We start from the raw sequence: 17395 nt of genomic DNA on the forward strand, positions 1-17395 counted from the left end.
CAGAGGCTGCGTCGGAGTCGGGGGCCGCGTTGGAGTCAGGGACGGCGTCGGAGTTAGGGACGGCGTCGGAGTCAGGGACGGCGTCGGAGTTAGGGACGGCGTCGGAGTTAGGGACGGCGTCGGAGTCAGGGACGGCGTCGGAGTCAGGGACGGCGTCCCGGTGGCGTGGGAACCCATGGTAATATCATGCCATGCGTGACGAATCCCCTCCCAAAGATCGTGGGGGGCCGCTAAGATTGCGTCAATGGCATCGCTGATTCCATCGCTAAACACATTTGGATTGACGTGAAGAGCCAAGACCATTAGCCAAAAGACTAAAAGAAATGCAGAAATAGCCGTAAACCAGATCTTCATTTTGCGTTTCTTGCGGAATGTCCAGGCGAACTGGAAGCAAGCATAGCCTACCAAAACTGCGTTTATCGCGGCTATCTTCCAACTGTGCCTGGTGCTCACGCAGAAACTCCAAATCGCTGCTACGATAACCAGCGCGCAAAATGCGCTATCCTGTCGGAGATTGTCGTCACGCTCAAGAACGCCGACGAGGGCGCTGGCGGCGCTGGTAACCAGAAGTTCTCCACCTTAGCCACAGCCATTTTTTATCGAAAATTGAAAAATTGAATTACAGAATTCGATCTTGAAAAAATGAGTAACAGAATTCGAAGCTGAAGGAATGATATACTAATACAATTGAAATAACCGCTCACCAGCTCAGATTAACCGTCTGCGCGCGCCGGAGTTTTTAATTTTTGTTTTTTTTATTTTTAATTTTCTGAGTGAGAGTGAGAGTGAGAGTGAGAGTGGTATTGAGTCAAGTGGGTCGGGCCAACCCATCCAGCCCGACCCGGGCGTATGATTGTATCTGAACCCTTGAAAATAAGGGTTGGTTTGATAATTTTGTTTTTAATTTTCTGAGTGAGAGTGGTGAGAGTGGTATTGAGTCAAGTGGGTCGGGCCAACCCATCCAGCCCGACCCGAGCGTATGATTGTATCTGACCCCTTGAAAATAAGGGTTGGTTTGATAATTCTGAATATATATCAGAATTGCTTAAATCCTTAATGTTGTTTGGCATTTACCTAAGCTTCTCCAAGATGCAGTTTTTCAGACGCATTAGAGCATCCTCATCCGTGCTCTTAGCTAAGAGCACGGAGGTGGGCTCGGACCCACTTTTATTCCTTGTCCTTAGCTAAGAGCACAACACCCACATCCGTGCTCTTAGCTAAGGACAAGCTCAAGGGTCCCACCATTCTATTATTCAATTTAAATACTCCAATTATTAAAAACATTTCTACATTATAAAAATACATTATAAAATAAAATTTACATAATTAAAATCCTAAAAAATACAAATTACATAATTAAAATACTAAAAATAAAAATACATAATCGGAGTCGAACCAATCGTGGTTCCAACCGCGATTGCCGGAGGGGTGATCGCCGGAGCCGGACATTGTGTAGTGCGGTGGGAATTTAGATGATAGAGTATGAGGAAAAAAGATGAGAGAATGTAGATGATGATAGTATAGATAATGTGAATTTTTTTGTGTTGGAGTGGGGGTATTTATAGATGAAAATGTGAATTTTAGGGAAAAAAAATAAATTAAAAGTGGGTAGAAAACGGATATATTTTTTTGGGAAGTGGGAAAATATTTTTTTTATTTAAAAACATTTTTTAAAATAAATTTTGAATTTTTTTAAAAATAAAAATAAAAAACCGAAATTGCCAACAGCTATGCCGTTGGCCAATCAGAAGCTGCCACGTAATTGTGCTCAGCGGCACGGACGTGCTCTTAGCTAAGAGCAGCGCCGTGCCGCTGGCACGGACGGACAAGCTCCATCAGCGGACGGACGGCTTGGTGCTCAGCGGCACGGACGGACGAGCAGCGGGTTGAGCACCGCTGCGGATGCTCTTATAAGTGATAGAGTTCAAAGTATATACCAGAAATAGTTGCCGGTGGCATTCGATTAAATTGTGAAGCAAACTGAGACAGTATCAACTTTGTGTTATTTGACATTACCAAACTATTATTTTAAGCCAGAAAGCACAACCTGCATATTTGCAGTTTCAACACCACTATTGATTTACAACTTGCACCATATAAACTGCAAATGCTATCTTGAATTGATGGTTGGTTTGAAAAAATTATGCATCAGTACAATGTATATAGAGAAAGTTGTTAAGAAATGTCACAACATCATTGTTGATGCAGGCGTTGCTCAAGGAGCTCGTTTTCTTTTCTAATGGCATCAAGATCTTCTTGTAACTTGCTCATGTTCATGCTCCTGCCATAGAGGATTGCAAGGTTGGCCTCATAATCAGCAGCTTCTCTACGCGTTCTTCGAAGCTTGTGATAGCTTAAAGAGTTCATCCTCCCTTATTTTGAGAAACAACACAGACATGTGTCCCTTTTCACTCACAGACATACTATGATTGATGATCATGATCACAAGCTTGCAATACTCGCATCAACTCTCAGCAGTTAGTATCAAAAAGAGATTGATTGTAGTTTGCCATAATTCATAAATAAATGATGAGCTTAATTATAAAAATTGTATTTCATTAAATCATGTTATGTATAGTGTTGAATCTGTTGATAAGATTAAGACAAGGTTGTCTAAAGCAATGCACATAAATGAGAAGCTAGCCATGAAGAGTCAAGCCAAGGGCTGACAGTTACTGCTGAACAATCTACGTCAATCAAACAGATGGAAGAATTGCTTACTTAAGCGATAGAAGTTATCATACAACCGAAGAAGATGGTACTTGTCACCAGGATCATGTTTATTTACACATACATCCATGCCAGTATGTAGATCAAAAAAATCTTTGTTGTTCTTTATAATTTTCACACATACATCCATGCCAGTATGTAGATCATGTGCCTGAATAGCTTTGCTGAATGCAGCTGATCCAAGATACTCGGTGACATGATAACGACCAGCAATGACTGAGTTCAAAACAACATGAAAATTCTTTTCCTCCTCAAAGCCGGACCTAAACACAAAAACAACAATTGAGGAACCATTTCTAATGGTAATACCACAGACAGTAGTAGTAAAGTAAAAAGAGTGGAGGTTATATAAAATTTACAGTCATTACAACCACAGTCCCATAGAAGTATCACAAACTTCTAATCCAAAAACAAGGAGTATTCACAGGATGCTATGAAAAAAAGATGGACAAGGTACATGCCTGTTTTTTCTGTGGAAAAATTTCAAATCGAAGGTCTCAAATTCCTCCTCTTGTGCTTTGATTTGCTTCACTTGCTCTTGAACAGCAGCAGCTTTCTCATCTTCGAGGGCTTCCACTGGATCCTCTTCTGTTACGCCTGTTGTTTTCATATCTTGTTCTTTCTTTACAAGTTCCCTATCAATGTAGCCATAATTAGAAAGAGATGACGCACTTGAATTTGCTGATTCCCCAGAAATAGCATGTTCATCCCTTGAACTCTTAGTTGGTGAGGAGTCATTGCTTTTCGGCCTCCATGATGCAAGCATGTTGTCATTCTCCATGCCATGAACATAAGCTTCATCACCGAAAATGGTCTCATACTGGTTTGACCACAAAGCTTTGCCTGAGCTTTTTTGCACCACTTGTCCATCTCAAAGAGGAGGAAATGAGAAATCTCCATCTAACTTTGCTATTGCATACGGATTCTTGTCATTACTCAGCATATGTTTCTCAGTATTATGAGTCTTTGATCTATTATGAACTTTTTTAGATCTCTCACCAGCATTCTTATCTGAGTCATGTTGTGTGTCTAGACCCTTGAACACCAACATCATGATACTGAAAGTATTCTGCATCACCTTCACTGCTGTCTCCAACCAAACTTTCTCGTACTTCACTGCCAATATCAGCAGCATCACTGTTGATTCTACACCAATAGATCTAACTGAACCGGTTTGCTTATCATCCATGCTGATATCTGGTTGCAGCCTTCCCAGTTCATTCGTAGCTTTTCCATCCCCTAACACAATGAGTTCATTTGTCTGAGACACAAACCCCTGCCAAACAGGTTATGAACGCATCAACTTGAGTTCCTCCTCGTCCATCAACTGCCCATCATATTACCTAATCATATCATTATCTCTGTCTCTCTGGTATATTTCAGTAGCTGACAGCCCATCATGGTCATCTGCAGGCACAATAGCATTAACGGTTTTCGACTGGATATACCTTTCCCCAGAGAAGTAAGAATCCTCCTCGCCAAATGACTGGTCATCTTCGTCATTTTTGTGCTGACTCCATTCTTGAGTGTCTGGAACACTCCCATGTCCAGTTCTGATTGTCACTTGGGTAGTCGATTTCATGAGCCAGAAACCAGGTCTCATCTTTAATGGGTTGTCTCATATAGCCAACATCATCGTCATCTATCTTCATATTCATCAGAGTCCCAATATTCATTAGGGTAGTCTATGGATTCACTCATTCCATCACCGATAGTTGCAAAACGAGAAACCAGGTCAGAAGTATCCACGGTGATACCCTGACTCACAGATAACCAATTGCCTCCTCCTAGCCTCTTTCCTAAGAATCATCATTATCCAAATAGAAATGCAATAAGTAAACAGATAGCAGTCAAAAGAAATAAATTTCTTAGGGAAGGATAGAGAGAGAGAGAGAGAGAGAGTTGATATTATAAAAATTATGTCCCGCCAACAATGTAATTGTTGATGGGAAGGATAAAAAGAGAAATCATTGTAAAGAAATTGAGTGAATAAACAAATTGGAATCCGAAGGAGACTGCAGGAAAGATCATCCATATTTCACATAGTCTGTGTTCTTCTCTACACAGCTAAGAGTCAGAAATGTCAGATAGTTCGAGCTCTCCCCTCTACTCTAGAACCCAGATATAGGAAGGCGACCAAAGGAAGAAATAATGTAGAATGAGATTAAGAAAAACAAATTGTGCTCTCAAGTAAATTCCCAATTAAAACATATCAGCATATATAATCAATTTGAGAAATTCCATGACGTTCTTGTTTACACCCATATAAGCATGATAGTGACTTATGAGCATAGCTCGCAGGGTGGGAAAATATTCTACAAGTATTTGGGAAAACATGTTGCACTGATCTCTTGGCCAATAGGTACATCCAGAAATGACCCAATAAGAAAAGCATTGTCGGCATCCAAGATCTTCGATGCATCACGTTCATATTTCTCCTCCCAGGGAATATTGAAAGGCTCTTCTTCTGTCTTGAGTCTCACAGGTGGTAGCCGTGGTAACTCTTCCCTTTGGTTCGCGGGTGCAAAATTAAATTCTAATGGACCGAATTCATTGGGCTCAATCCATGATTCTTCCCAAAGAAAAGAGATCTACCCACCTCATCTACTTACCCCTTAATTGCTGCTCTAATGTTATTGAGTTCTGCTTTCCTTTTACCCTTTTGTTGATCAACAACAGCAATAGCTCTGTCATAACTTGTAGAAGTATCTCCACTGGAAGATGGGAAAACAGTTTTCACATGACACTCTTTCCAGAGCTCTGATGAAGGTTGACCAGATACATCGCTTCTGGACCAGAGATTATCAACGGGTCATCCTTTGAGCCTGTGATGTTTGGCAGCCTTTGTTGACCCACTACCTTACTATCACTCTTCTTCTCAGAAGTCAAATCTGTGTTAATACCAGGCCAAGTAATTCTCTTTTCACCTGAAACACTGGCATCATCACCAGATTTGTGGTGAACTTGACCACTTTCAAGAGTCTCAGCTGAATTCATCTTTGCTTTTCCAGGAACCTGGAATCCCAATAAATTGTTCTCACCGGCACTGCCACCACCATTTTGGTATGGAGTGACTGGACCATTGCTTGTACCGTACTTCCATGAATATAAATCAAGCACAGTATCATCCAAACCATTGGAGAAGACAAAGTTCTTCTCACTTGCTGCAATATCATCACCAGCCTTGCTCTGCTTTTTTAGTAATGCCAGCATTTTTCTACTTGTTATCCACTCATTTCTTCCGGTTCCGCTATCTACCTCTTTCACAATTAGCTCCTTAGATGAGTCAACAGTACTCAAGGAAAATAAACCATTAAGACTTTCCACGCCATGTCTAGCAGTTTTTGTGTTTTTATATTCTTCTCCCGAAACAGACCCATTTACTTCTTTACCTAATCCACTCGACTCCTTGTCATCAAGCATAAGCTTTTGAAGAAGCCAATTCAAGTCAGGCCTATTACCCAATTCGCTCCGCAATGCAGCCTCTGCCTTTGTATATTTATTCTTTTTCAGAAACTCCAGTATAACATCTACAGAACCCGAATCAGCCATTTATAATACACACTTCAAGCACTCCAAACCAAGTACTCGAAACACCACTAGCCTAAACCTGAAAAAAATGAGAAAAACAAATATAGCATAAACCTGTTATTCAAACCGAACCTTCAGCTCCCTACTCTTAGAAAGAGACAAGCAAAAGAAAACCAACTATAGAGTTTTCATATTTTCACCATAACCTTACAGCCAAAAACCTACAAAAGCAAAACAAAAAAGGGGAAATTCAAACTAAACCCACACTTCTAAAAGCAGAGCTAAGAACAGATATAGTATAAAATTATCAAAGACGACATTTTTCACGATACCCTTACAACCAAAACTTCAAAAGCAAAACCAAAAAGGGAGAAATTCAATCCTAAAAGCAGATATAAGAATAGAATCGCAAATAAATATCAAAGATTGCATTTTTCATAGATCCCAATACGCAAATTCCATCAACATTCGCAATACCCGAGCTACAAGTACTTAATTTCTTAGGAATTAAACGAAAAAAACTGAACGATATTTCATAAATAACGAAACGCACGAGCACTTCCACGAAATGGGAATGATTGTCCGAACGAATGAAAAGCAAAATGGGGGAGCATTCGAATTGAGATTGAAATGAGAGGCAAAAGAAGCTTACAGATCGACGAGATGCTATTCGTGAAGCCAACAACGGTGTTATTGAATCCATCGCCCAAACTTATTTAGAAATCTGAGTAAACAAAATTTGAAACTGTTTTTCAAATGCAATACTATCAAGAATATGTTACTCCTCCGATTATAAAAATCATAATTTGTTGTTTGGACCAGGTCGGAGTATAAAATACTGCTCCATCGGTCCCATTTAAGATTTTAGACACTCTCCTTTATTTTAATTTATTCGAATAAGAGTCCGTATTTTATTATTCTATCCTCCACGTTGCTATTCTAATTTAACTCACTCACATTTTACTGTTATAAAATTAATACTTCCTTGTCCCACATAATTTGTCCTACTTTTTCATTTCGGTTCATCCCGTATAATTTTTCTCATTTTATTTTTACGATTTTTGGTAGTGGACCTCATATTCCATGAACTCATTCTCACTCATATTTTGTTAGTATAAAACTAATATATAAAAGTAGGATTCACATTTCACTAACTTTTTCAACTCATTTTTCATTATATTTCTTAAAACTCGTACCCGGTCAAAGTGAGACAAATTATGTGGAACGGATGGATTATAAAAAAGTGGAACTCATATTCAACTAACTTTTTTAATCCATTATTCTTTACTACATTTTACTTTATCAACTTATTTACAATATTAGTACTCAGCAGTGACATTTTACAATTAAGTAACATAAGTACATAACACTAAATTTTCACTCATCACATCTCAGCCAACAATTTCTGAAAACACTTGCAATTATATCTTTTTTCAAGAACAAGAGACCAGTTTTTTGCATTGCAACCCTACAATTCTGTAGATAATGATTCGAGCATAATTAAAGAATTAAGCATCTTGTGTGAATATGAGTTTGCATTGGAATTTATATATTTTGATAATTAGTTGTTGAATTTATTTGAGAGTCGACTAAATTAATCCAACTCAATCCAACTCGACTCGATTCATCTAGCATCATCCTACCCATTTGATTCGATCCATCCCAGCTCTCTTGGATTTCCTTCTGCACCTCAGCTTCGCTCCTTCACAAGCCTGATTTCTCGCTGCTGGAGCAACTGCTTGAACTCAGCATTGATCCTTTCCAGCTTTGCTCATTTGCGCACCCTTTTCCTGTTAAACCAGCTGATACATCTTCCTATCCTTGGTCAAGTGTTCGGACTCCTCAAAAGCGTTTAGCCATAGCCACAACTTCCCAACACAAATTAAAGCATCTCATGTTTAATTGTGAACGACTCCTCAAGAATATATAGAGCTTGATTACTACTCGCAAATAGGTAAATAAATCCTGGTGTTCAATTTCATTATGCTGACGCTCAAGATGAACATTTGAAACATACTTTGTACAAGTATATTTTATTGATTCTTATACATAGACAAATACTAAGTTCTAAATAAAACATTAATTTACTGTCCTACCTTGACAAAACATCGTTAGTTGTTACCATACCATGAATGACTCTGCACCTTTTATTTTTGTTACAAATCATTTTCCGATATAAATCTGATTTAACTATTCGACAATGCCATAGTTTCATTATTTAGAGGATCATCCTATTCATCCAGCAACTGCGTATAAATCTGTTTTGTTGCTGTTTTTCTGCATCGGCTTTCAGGATCTCCTTCAGTTCACCAGTCTGCATGACAAACAAGAGTATTACAACAAAAAAGGATGTGGTGATCAACCCAAAACAAAAAGGTAGAAAACAAATACCTCGTGCATGCTAAGAATGATATCAGATCCCCCAACAAAATCCCCACTGATGTATATTTGTGGGAATGTCGGCCAGTGGCTGCAACAGGTAGATAGATACAAGAATAACCACTCTGTTTGAAACAAAACAAATTCTACACGATTTTTCATTTAAACACCGTAGCTGCTCAAACCAATGCCTAGTGACCTGCTCAAATAGGTATACATGTCTTGGTAGAATATGGACAGTAGCAAACACATAAACCTATATAATACTAGTACTAATGTTTAACACCTCAAAAGATTAGGGGTACATACAGAATCACTTCCCCTACAGAAGTGATTCCTATGTAGACCATTCTTATTAGTTTAAGGACCACATGAAGGTAAAGAATACAATACATTCTTACACTAATATCAAAATCTGAAAACAAGTATAGTAATTTACAAAACTTGACTTGACCTTACTTCCTATAAACTGGTCCATAAAATATTTAATAATAGTATTTTTTAGCCGAAATCCGGTGATATTATTAATAGCATAATGATAAATTTTAGGGATATTGTGTGCAAATAAAATTCTCGTCTTCCTCACTTTCCAATGTAAGTTTCCAAAGCAACAGATTTCTAAAGATAAAAGCCGCACTGATATAGGCTTAACTTGAGAGGTAGGTAAGTTAGAAAATTGATTAATAAATGTCTTCATAAAGGCTTTGTCCAAACTCCAATAGTGTCAATATCAATTGGAAGAACGAGAGATGTTTAAAAAGGCACAAAAAGGAAGTGCTGGTGGTTAGCAATGGTTATAACCCACTCGTAATCTCATATAAATCTTATTCAGGGCTTTAGGTTTCTTATATACAGAACAATTAATCATCAAAGACAATTACATGTTCGCAACCACTCAGTCATCACACGCTCCAAAACATTCAAGTATGTAAAGTCACCTGAAGGATTTCACAGCATTCTTTATCTCAAGGTCTTCTAATATATTTCTTGAAGCAATAGGAACATCTGCAAAAGCCATATGAAAGATAAACAAGTGTCAGTGTAACCAAAAATAGTACAATGGATCGCACTAATTAGAAACAAACGCTCTGTATAGAACATTTTGATGGGATCAAGATGTAACTTGCTTCATTTTTTTGAAACAAATGAACTAGGTATGGAGTTAAAGGTGGAAGGTGTTGGAATTGACAAGCTGCTCACGAGTGGCATGATAAACTGATTGAATGAATGCTATTGTTCACTAGTGTGTTTGGTGAATTGCTCGAGAGAAATATAAATGAGCTAGCTATGGAGGAATATAAAAAGAAAGATAGCAAACTGAAATTGATAAATGAAAGGGACAAATCCATGGCCAGGAAAGAAATGAGTCCTAATCTCACGGCACTTTCTGGACACAACTATTTGGTCCCTGGATACCTCTCTTCCTCAAGGAGGCATTTATAGAAAATTAAAAGACTCTTAATCGTACATGCAATTTAAAATACTAAAGAAAAGCATGAAAATAAACCCTATTAAAGATAAAAATGAAAACAAACCCTATGAAAGATAAGCATGAAGATAAAAATAAACATGGAAATAATAACAGACTCCTATGAAAAAGGGAACTCCTAAATATCATGCATCTATCTCAAATTTTCGATAATCAGAACTTCAGTATATCTAAGCAAAGTCTAATAAAACCTATCGATGGATAATACAGATACTAAATCAAGCTCCTTTTACATACTTCACCAAATGAAGTAGCTACTTTCATCTATTGCCCAACCCACAAAATGGCTGGTCCAGAAAAATTGTTGTATAAAATGTTCAAGACAGGAACAAAGTAAGGATGCACAAAAATAATCTTCCTCGTTTCTTACTATATTCTCTCAAGACCCTCACTGCTAGTGCACTGAATCCACATCGAGGAGCTTCTGGCACACCTTTCATGTATATCATCACTGGGTTTTCTTTAATATCCTGCATATTCACCATAAAATAACTAACAGGTTGGGCTAATATCTTTATTGGGCCAAACAACTAATAGGAAAAACAAAATTTCAGAGCATTATGAAATTTTATAACACCAATTCTTCATATCATCAGTGATTCACAACCATGTTGCAGAAGCTTGGGAAAACTCAAGAGTCCTACCTGCTCAACAATGACCTTCAAGGAGATTTCAGAAGTCTCGACTTTAGTCGTGGGTCTGAAATCTTCATGTGTATCAGGATCACTGGGCACAGAAGTGGAAAAACAAAGTATGCCCTGATAAAAGGATCCAGATGCCTAAAGGGTGTAACACAAGTCAGATGAATATCAGAATCAGAATTCTGTGAACTATGATAACTATCACATTAAAAGCCCATTCACTAGTAGAAGCTCGATTTTATCAAACACTTCTGTTGGTAAGTATGCATTTAAGACAGGAAGGAAGACTATATAATGATATACTAATTCCTAGTTCCACACATATTTCCCAAGTAAATTAGCATTAATGTCATAGTTGATCAGATAATAGAACACAAACGTAAAACTAAATACGTACAAGTTAATATCTTATCATCACGAGCCTGCTAATAAAAAGCTTGGAAGAAATTCTGCAGATACACATTATGCTTGCCTCTCCAGCAGCACAAGCAGTACCCGTTTTTGTTCTCAATCAGGCCCCTCTAGAAGTTAAAGAAATTTTTCAAGCAAGAAGTATGATAATATGTCTTTATAGTATGATTATGGCCCACTGTAACCTTATTCCGGAGGTCATCCTCTTCTCACATTTCAGGGATCAGAAGGCTTAAGGTGACTCAAATTAATGAACAGTATTGGTATAATTTTCTACTATTACTCTAATTTATATGATAGTGAGATATTAAGTTAACTAAAATAAACCAACAAGTTTCTCTCATGCAATAGGAATACTGAAGCTCATGCTTCCTATTTTAAGGAGTAGGAAACAAACAAACAAGCAAACAAGACCAATCTGTTCGGCAATGGATAGGTCCCCAGCAGCCCAATCAAAATAGAAAATGACGCAATGAAAATGTATAATAGTTTAGAGATCTTTAAGCAACATTAAACTAAATAAACTTAGAGTTGAACTAGCAGCTGGAACTGCAAAAATGCCTTTGTAGAAAATATTAGCTAAAGATCTTGCCATACTCCCAAAACTGCAAACCAAGGCAATTATAGAAAAGATTACTCCAGACTCCATGCAGTCTAAAAAATTAAGAGTAGACGTAAATATGTGAATGTCACACTTCATAGATGATTAAATCAATTTCACATTAACAGCATTAACACAGTTTGCTAACAATTTTTATGTCAAGCTGAGCTCAACGACATCAATAAGATACTCTTCTAAATACAAACCTAAATGTCAAAAATCAGAACTTGAAGATATCTAAGCATCCTGAGAGTGAGTACCCTCAGGGAAAAATAAAAGAAGTCTTGTGTAAGACAAAGGCCACTGCCACATATCTCATATATTTGCACAAAAAAGTTGGTTCTTTTATGTAGATTCGACTTCTCGGACCTCATAAAGGGATAATTCTCGTGATTCAGATAAGAAAAAAATTATTGTTAGATGCATTAATAAACACAAAGTTCTTCGATTTGATCTCAGGAAACAGAAATTAAACGGAACAAAATTGATAAAGTGTACGGTTCTTGAGCATGGAAATTACTCCATATTAGTAGTAGTATATCATACCAAGCATGCAGTATTCCAAAATTACATAAAAAAAAAAACGAATAGAGAAAAGAAATTTAACATCCATATAGCGAATTGCATAATCGAATAAAGTATAATGGGAAAACAAAGCCCATTAGAAATAGAGAATACCTAATTATGGGTGGAATTAGGGTTTAGAAAGTTGAGGTGTAAAACTAATAATGAGGAGAAGAGCGACAGGTGACGGCGTTGCCGGTCAGCAAGCAGGTGGAGGCGGCGGTGGTTCGGCTCAACTAAAATGGTACTCCTACAATACTTTGATTTTTGTATTTTGAGTAATAAATTTTGGTAACGTGTTTTTTATATATTCTGAATTAACATAAACGAACTATTAGGAAAAATACTTTTGAGAATTAGTACTCTGGTTTTATGATTCTTGAGAAATATTTTCCTACCAAATACATTTTTAAAAATGTGTTAAAATGTGTTAGGATTCTGAAATTATAATTTTATTCTTAAACTTATCTAAGTAATAAATTAAAAAAGCATAGTACTCCTTCGGTTCTTAATAAATTAGATAACTTTTTAAAACCATAAAGGTTACTCCCTCCGCCCGTGAATAGGAGTTCCATTTTTCCATTTTAGTCCGTCCGTGAATATGAATCTCAGTTCATAATTATCATAAATGGTAAAAAAACCTCACATTCCACCAACTTATTCTACTTACATATCATTTAAAACCAATATAAATAAGTGGGACTCATATTCCACTAACTTTCCTTCATCCACTTTTTCAACATTTATTAAAACTCGTGGCCGAAATGAATGAGACTCATATTCTCGGACGGAGGGAGTATAATACAAAATTAGTAAAGTAAGAAAAAGATCTAAAAAAAAGTTAAGTAGAAAATGGAATTCTTTCTCAATAGAAAGAAAAAAGTTTCCTTAAATAGAAATAGACTTTTTTTAAAGGACATCCCAAAATGGAAATATGATCTATTTTTAAGGAATTGAAAGAGTATAAGATACTCCCTCCGTCCCATAAAAGTTGAGTCGTATTTCTTTTTAGTCCGTCCCAACAAAGTTAAGTCATTTCCTTTTTTAACAAAAGACAAAACATCTAATCACTCTTACTTTATTCCATCATTTACTTTATTCTCTCTTATCTTTCCTACTTTTTCATCTCTCCTATTTATTTAATACAAATTATTAATCTCCGTGCCCAAAAGTTTTGTTTCAACTTTTATGGGACGGAGGGAGTACAAAATAAAGCATTATATTAAAATACTAAATCAAGGAAAAAATCGTGATATTTTAATTTGTATATAATATAAAATTTTAAAGAATCAGATTACTTTTCTCATTTTCTTATGATTAAACAAATTTAATTATTAATAATTAGATTATTTTCGATGTATCGTGAAACCAATAATATGTTACTATCTCAGTCTCTGAAAATTTGTCCCATTTTTCTATTTCCGTCTGTCCTCCAAAATTTGTCCTATTTCACTTTTACCATTTTTGTAGTGGACCTCATCTTCCACTAACTCATTCTTATTCACATTTTATTATAAAAAAAACTAATATATAAAAGTAGGACCCACAATCTACTAGTTTTTTCAACTCACTTTCCATTACATTTCTTAAAACCCGTGTCAGGTCAAAGTGGGACAAATTTTGGAAGACGGAGGTAGTATATACCAAATTTTCATATCACATAGTTGTAGTATAATGGTATGAAACAAGATTTCGATAAAGGAATATTTCAATAGTTTCAAAAACACAAGAGGCTTCATATTCCTGCACCAGGACACAATTTTGAAATACCGGGAGCCTCTTAAGTTGTGCATTGGCAACAGAATTTAGGATAATGTTGACTTGCTCATTCTATTCAAAAGAGAAGGTGCGTTTTAGTTTCTTGAGTTATACTATGAGTTTCAAGAAAAAACATTTATTTTGTTGGTTCCTCAAATGTAAAGCCAATTATACCATGTGATAACAGTATTTTTCAGGTATGCGATGATATTATTCATGAAAACACATAGTGGTCTGTAAATCTGAAAGAGCCAAACTATATGAAATGGAGAAAAGCTTATTTATTAGGCACCACAGCTCTCCTCTGCCATGAAGCAAGACTCTCTAATCTTCAGACAGAAGGGTGTCGATCTTTTTCTCCAGATGAGCCTCATGATCTTCTAGACGACCCTTTATGGAACCATTTTCCCATCGGATGAGTGTAGGAACTCCCGTGAGCTTGAACCTAGGGTCGACCCTCAACGGGTGCTGAGGATTCCTCCAAGAAGGCCTATCTCCAACATAGGCCTTCAACAATGCCACATTACCTGGAGCCTCTTCCAGCTTCTTGTATATCACCGGTTCAGCTCTAACACAGTCTGAAGTAGAAAACCAGTTAAATTATCACCCAAGAGAACAAAACAGCTGACAGGAAATGAAACAGAAACAAGGAATTGCAATAAAAACTAGGTTGACAGAATTTCAGAGAAACACAAGCAACAACAGTTTAAATAGATCGCGATGAGAAACAAGCTTATAGTTGCCTGGTAGTAATGCATCAGAGCGTGGAATAATGTTAATGTTCGCTCGGACTACAATGAGGCTACAAATCAGGAACCAGAGAACTATGCAAAGAATATACTTACTTGATAAACAACATTTTATTTGTTAAATAGGAGTACAATTGATGCACACACACGCCCAATATATTGGAACAAAGCATTCAGACCACCCAATGTACAAAGAGAGGACAGTAAAGAGTTATCATATCCATGCCTAAATTTGTTCCTTCAAGTACAGAGATGTCATAATCACTGAACAGAAATTTCACTGTCAATTTCTTCCTCTAACTTGGCATGTACAGTACAGAGTGACAAAAGAATACATTTGGCGAATTGAGAAGAATTGTAAAGATACTAATACAGAATAATTTTAGAAAGCGAATTGAAGCTGTCAAAGCATCATCGGTAAACACCGTTGAGCGATTAAAAACGAATCTTCAATGATTGAATTGTGAAAAATGGAGTGCAATAATCTAAATTAAACCAGCCAATCTCTTTCAATTGTGTACCTGGGCACCAACTAAGATTGGTGGATGGTTCTTTATCAGCATAGAAAAGGATAAAGTTCGCCTTGTTATTCGCGGCTTCATTGGTAAATTGCTGAAACACGCCATCAAATGTAGCCACAGTTGCTTCCAGCACCTTCATCGGCATTTTTTTTCTTTCCAGAATTTAGGGTTTTTGCTATCTTGTTTATAATTCAAAAATGAACAAATTTGGGTTTATATGGGTCTGAAATATATATAGTCAAAAACGCTCTTTTTCGGCTGTACTAATTAATTAATCGCATTAAGTAAAAGTTAATTACGATTTAATTGCGGTGAATGCTCTTTTATTTGGAACTTATCAAATTGCAAATGTAACTTACTAATCGCAATTCAATTTTAATCATGACTACAGGTGTTAATTGTCATTGAACAATCAATTTCGGTTCCGAAAATGTTGAAATCATAATCAGACCATGAAGGGCTTCAGTGCTTCACAATTTTGATTATAGTTTTGGTTCTGCATCCGATTTTGGTCTTAGTTCAAAGATTGGTGATTCTGATCAGGTTCAATTTTTTAAATAAAGCATTTTTTGGAGTGCGGAAATTAAATTTAAAACAAACTAATAAGGACGAAACTTGCATTAGAGCCTCTCCAATGCCGGCTAGCCAATCGGCTAGCCGATTCACGCGGCTAGCCGGTCGGCTAGCCGAACCCTTGGAGTAGGCTAGCGTAAAATCGGCGAAAAAACCGGCCAGGGCTAGCCGATCGCGTGGCACTGGCCGATGCGCTGGCCGCCATTGTGGCGTGCCGATCGGCCAGCGCCCAATTTTGATTTTTTCATTTTTTTTAAACCTATATAAACGCGATTTTAGTTTCATTTTTATTTGCACAACTTGTTTTAACGAGTTTTCTCTCTCTCTAACTTTCTGTACAAGAGCATCATCGAGCGATGAGTAACGCGAGTGGTAGCAGTGGTGGTAGTGGTGGGGATGCTGAGGAGTACGAACGGAGGATGAACGAGGCTATGGAGGCCTACATGAACCGCGAGATGGAGCGGTACATGCGTAGGGTGGAACAGCAGGCGATACCTCGCCCTCCACAGGTTGTCCACCGCCGAGCAGTGATTGATCGGGATCACGTAGCTGCACATCAGCGTCTATATGACGACTACTTTTCAGAGAACCTGCGGTTTCCCGCAAACATGTTCAGGCTTGTATTTTAGTGTCGTGATTGGTATGTTGATATGCTTAATTGTTGAATTTTTGTGCTCAAAATGGTTATTTCCAGCCAATTACTATATGTTTTGGAGTTCACGTGTTTGTTGAGTGTTTTAGGCAAAAATAGGCAGAAATGGGCGAAACAAGGGTCTCCCCCGACCGGGTGATGTTTTGTGCATTAATGCCATCCGGCAGGGTAGCATTTAGAAGCCGTAAAGTGGACAGAGAGTTCAAGAGAAGACCCACCCGGCTGGGTGATTTTCCAGTACAATAATTGTACCCGGCCGGGTGACGCATTTATATCTGCAACAGTCCAGAGACTACCGAAGATTTCTCACCCGGCCGGGTGAATTTCATGTACAACAATTCCACCCGGCCGGGTACGTAATTCTGGCGATTTTCTTATTGGAAACGCGATTTTTGGAAGAGGGGAATAAGAAAGAAGATCTAGGGAAACTCTACTCATTCTCTACCGCCGTAAAACACACACTCCATCTCTCTCAAGCACTCTTGGAAGAAGATTTAAGATTCAAGCTTCAATTCCTCTGCCAATTGTACTTCGTATCATGTTTTCCATTGTTTTCCTTAGTTTAGACTTGTTTTCTTCCATGAATCTGAGTAACTAAACTTCTTTTATCTAGAATTCTTGGTGAAGATGCATTGATTCATAGTTTTAATCCAATTGACTTCGTTTTAATCTAGCTCTTGTAATTGTTTAGTTTATTCCTGTGCTTTTTCCTGTCAATTGCTTGATCATCAATTGGCAGTGTTAGAGTTTCTTAGAGTAATCGGGAGGTGAAATAAGTAATCTTGAAAGAGGAATA

General features: G+C 37.3%; 2 protein-coding genes and 1 pseudogene across 5 annotated transcripts; all 3 read right to left on the reverse strand.

Moving 5' to 3' along the window:
• Positions 1-2646: 2646 nt before the first annotated feature.
• LOC125223220 (uncharacterized) lies at positions 2647-7096 on the reverse strand (annotated as a pseudogene). Its single transcript, XR_016135017.1, has 5 exons — positions 6914-7096; positions 5526-6340; positions 5066-5490; positions 3192-4529; positions 2647-2993 (listed from the first exon to the last, which is right to left on the reverse strand). The product of XR_016135017.1 is annotated as an uncharacterized LOC125223220 (transcript).
• A 1120-nt stretch (positions 7097-8216) lies between these two features.
• LOC125220455 (monothiol glutaredoxin-S15, mitochondrial-like) lies at positions 8217-12624 on the reverse strand. 3 transcript variants are annotated; one of them, XM_089063665.1, is made up of 6 exons: positions 12461-12624; positions 10774-10908; positions 10563-10599; positions 9579-9645; positions 8653-8731; positions 8217-8575 (listed from the first exon to the last, which is right to left on the reverse strand). In XM_089063665.1, the coding sequence occupies exons 3-6, from the start codon at positions 10576-10578 to the stop codon at positions 8480-8482; spliced, it is 258 nt and encodes an 85-aa protein (XP_088919791.1). In that variant the 5' UTR covers positions 10579-10599; positions 10774-10908; positions 12461-12624; the 3' UTR covers positions 8217-8479. The 3 variants fall into 3 exon arrangements, with proteins under 3 accessions (XP_088919791.1, XP_088919786.1, XP_088919790.1); XM_089063660.1 differs by having other exon boundaries at positions 10500-10599; positions 12461-12622; XM_089063664.1 differs by lacking the exon at positions 12461-12624 and adding an exon at positions 11168-12386 and having other exon boundaries at positions 10500-10599.
• A 1600-nt stretch (positions 12625-14224) lies between these two features.
• Positions 14225-15575, reverse strand: LOC125223282 (Thioredoxin superfamily protein). The gene is made up of 2 exons (XM_048126360.2): positions 15375-15575; positions 14225-14682 (listed from the first exon to the last, which is right to left on the reverse strand). The coding sequence occupies exons 1-2, from the start codon at positions 15517-15519 to the stop codon at positions 14429-14431; spliced, it is 399 nt and encodes a 132-aa protein (XP_047982317.1). The 5' UTR covers positions 15520-15575; the 3' UTR covers positions 14225-14428.
• Positions 15576-17395: the final 1820 nt, after the last annotated feature.

This window comes from Salvia hispanica, chromosome 1, assembly GCF_029641045.1.
Source record: "Salvia hispanica isolate PSC_SH4W2 chromosome 1, Shi_PSC_v1, whole genome shotgun sequence".
Lineage (NCBI taxonomy): Eukaryota > Viridiplantae > Streptophyta > Magnoliopsida > Lamiales > Lamiaceae > Salvia > Salvia hispanica.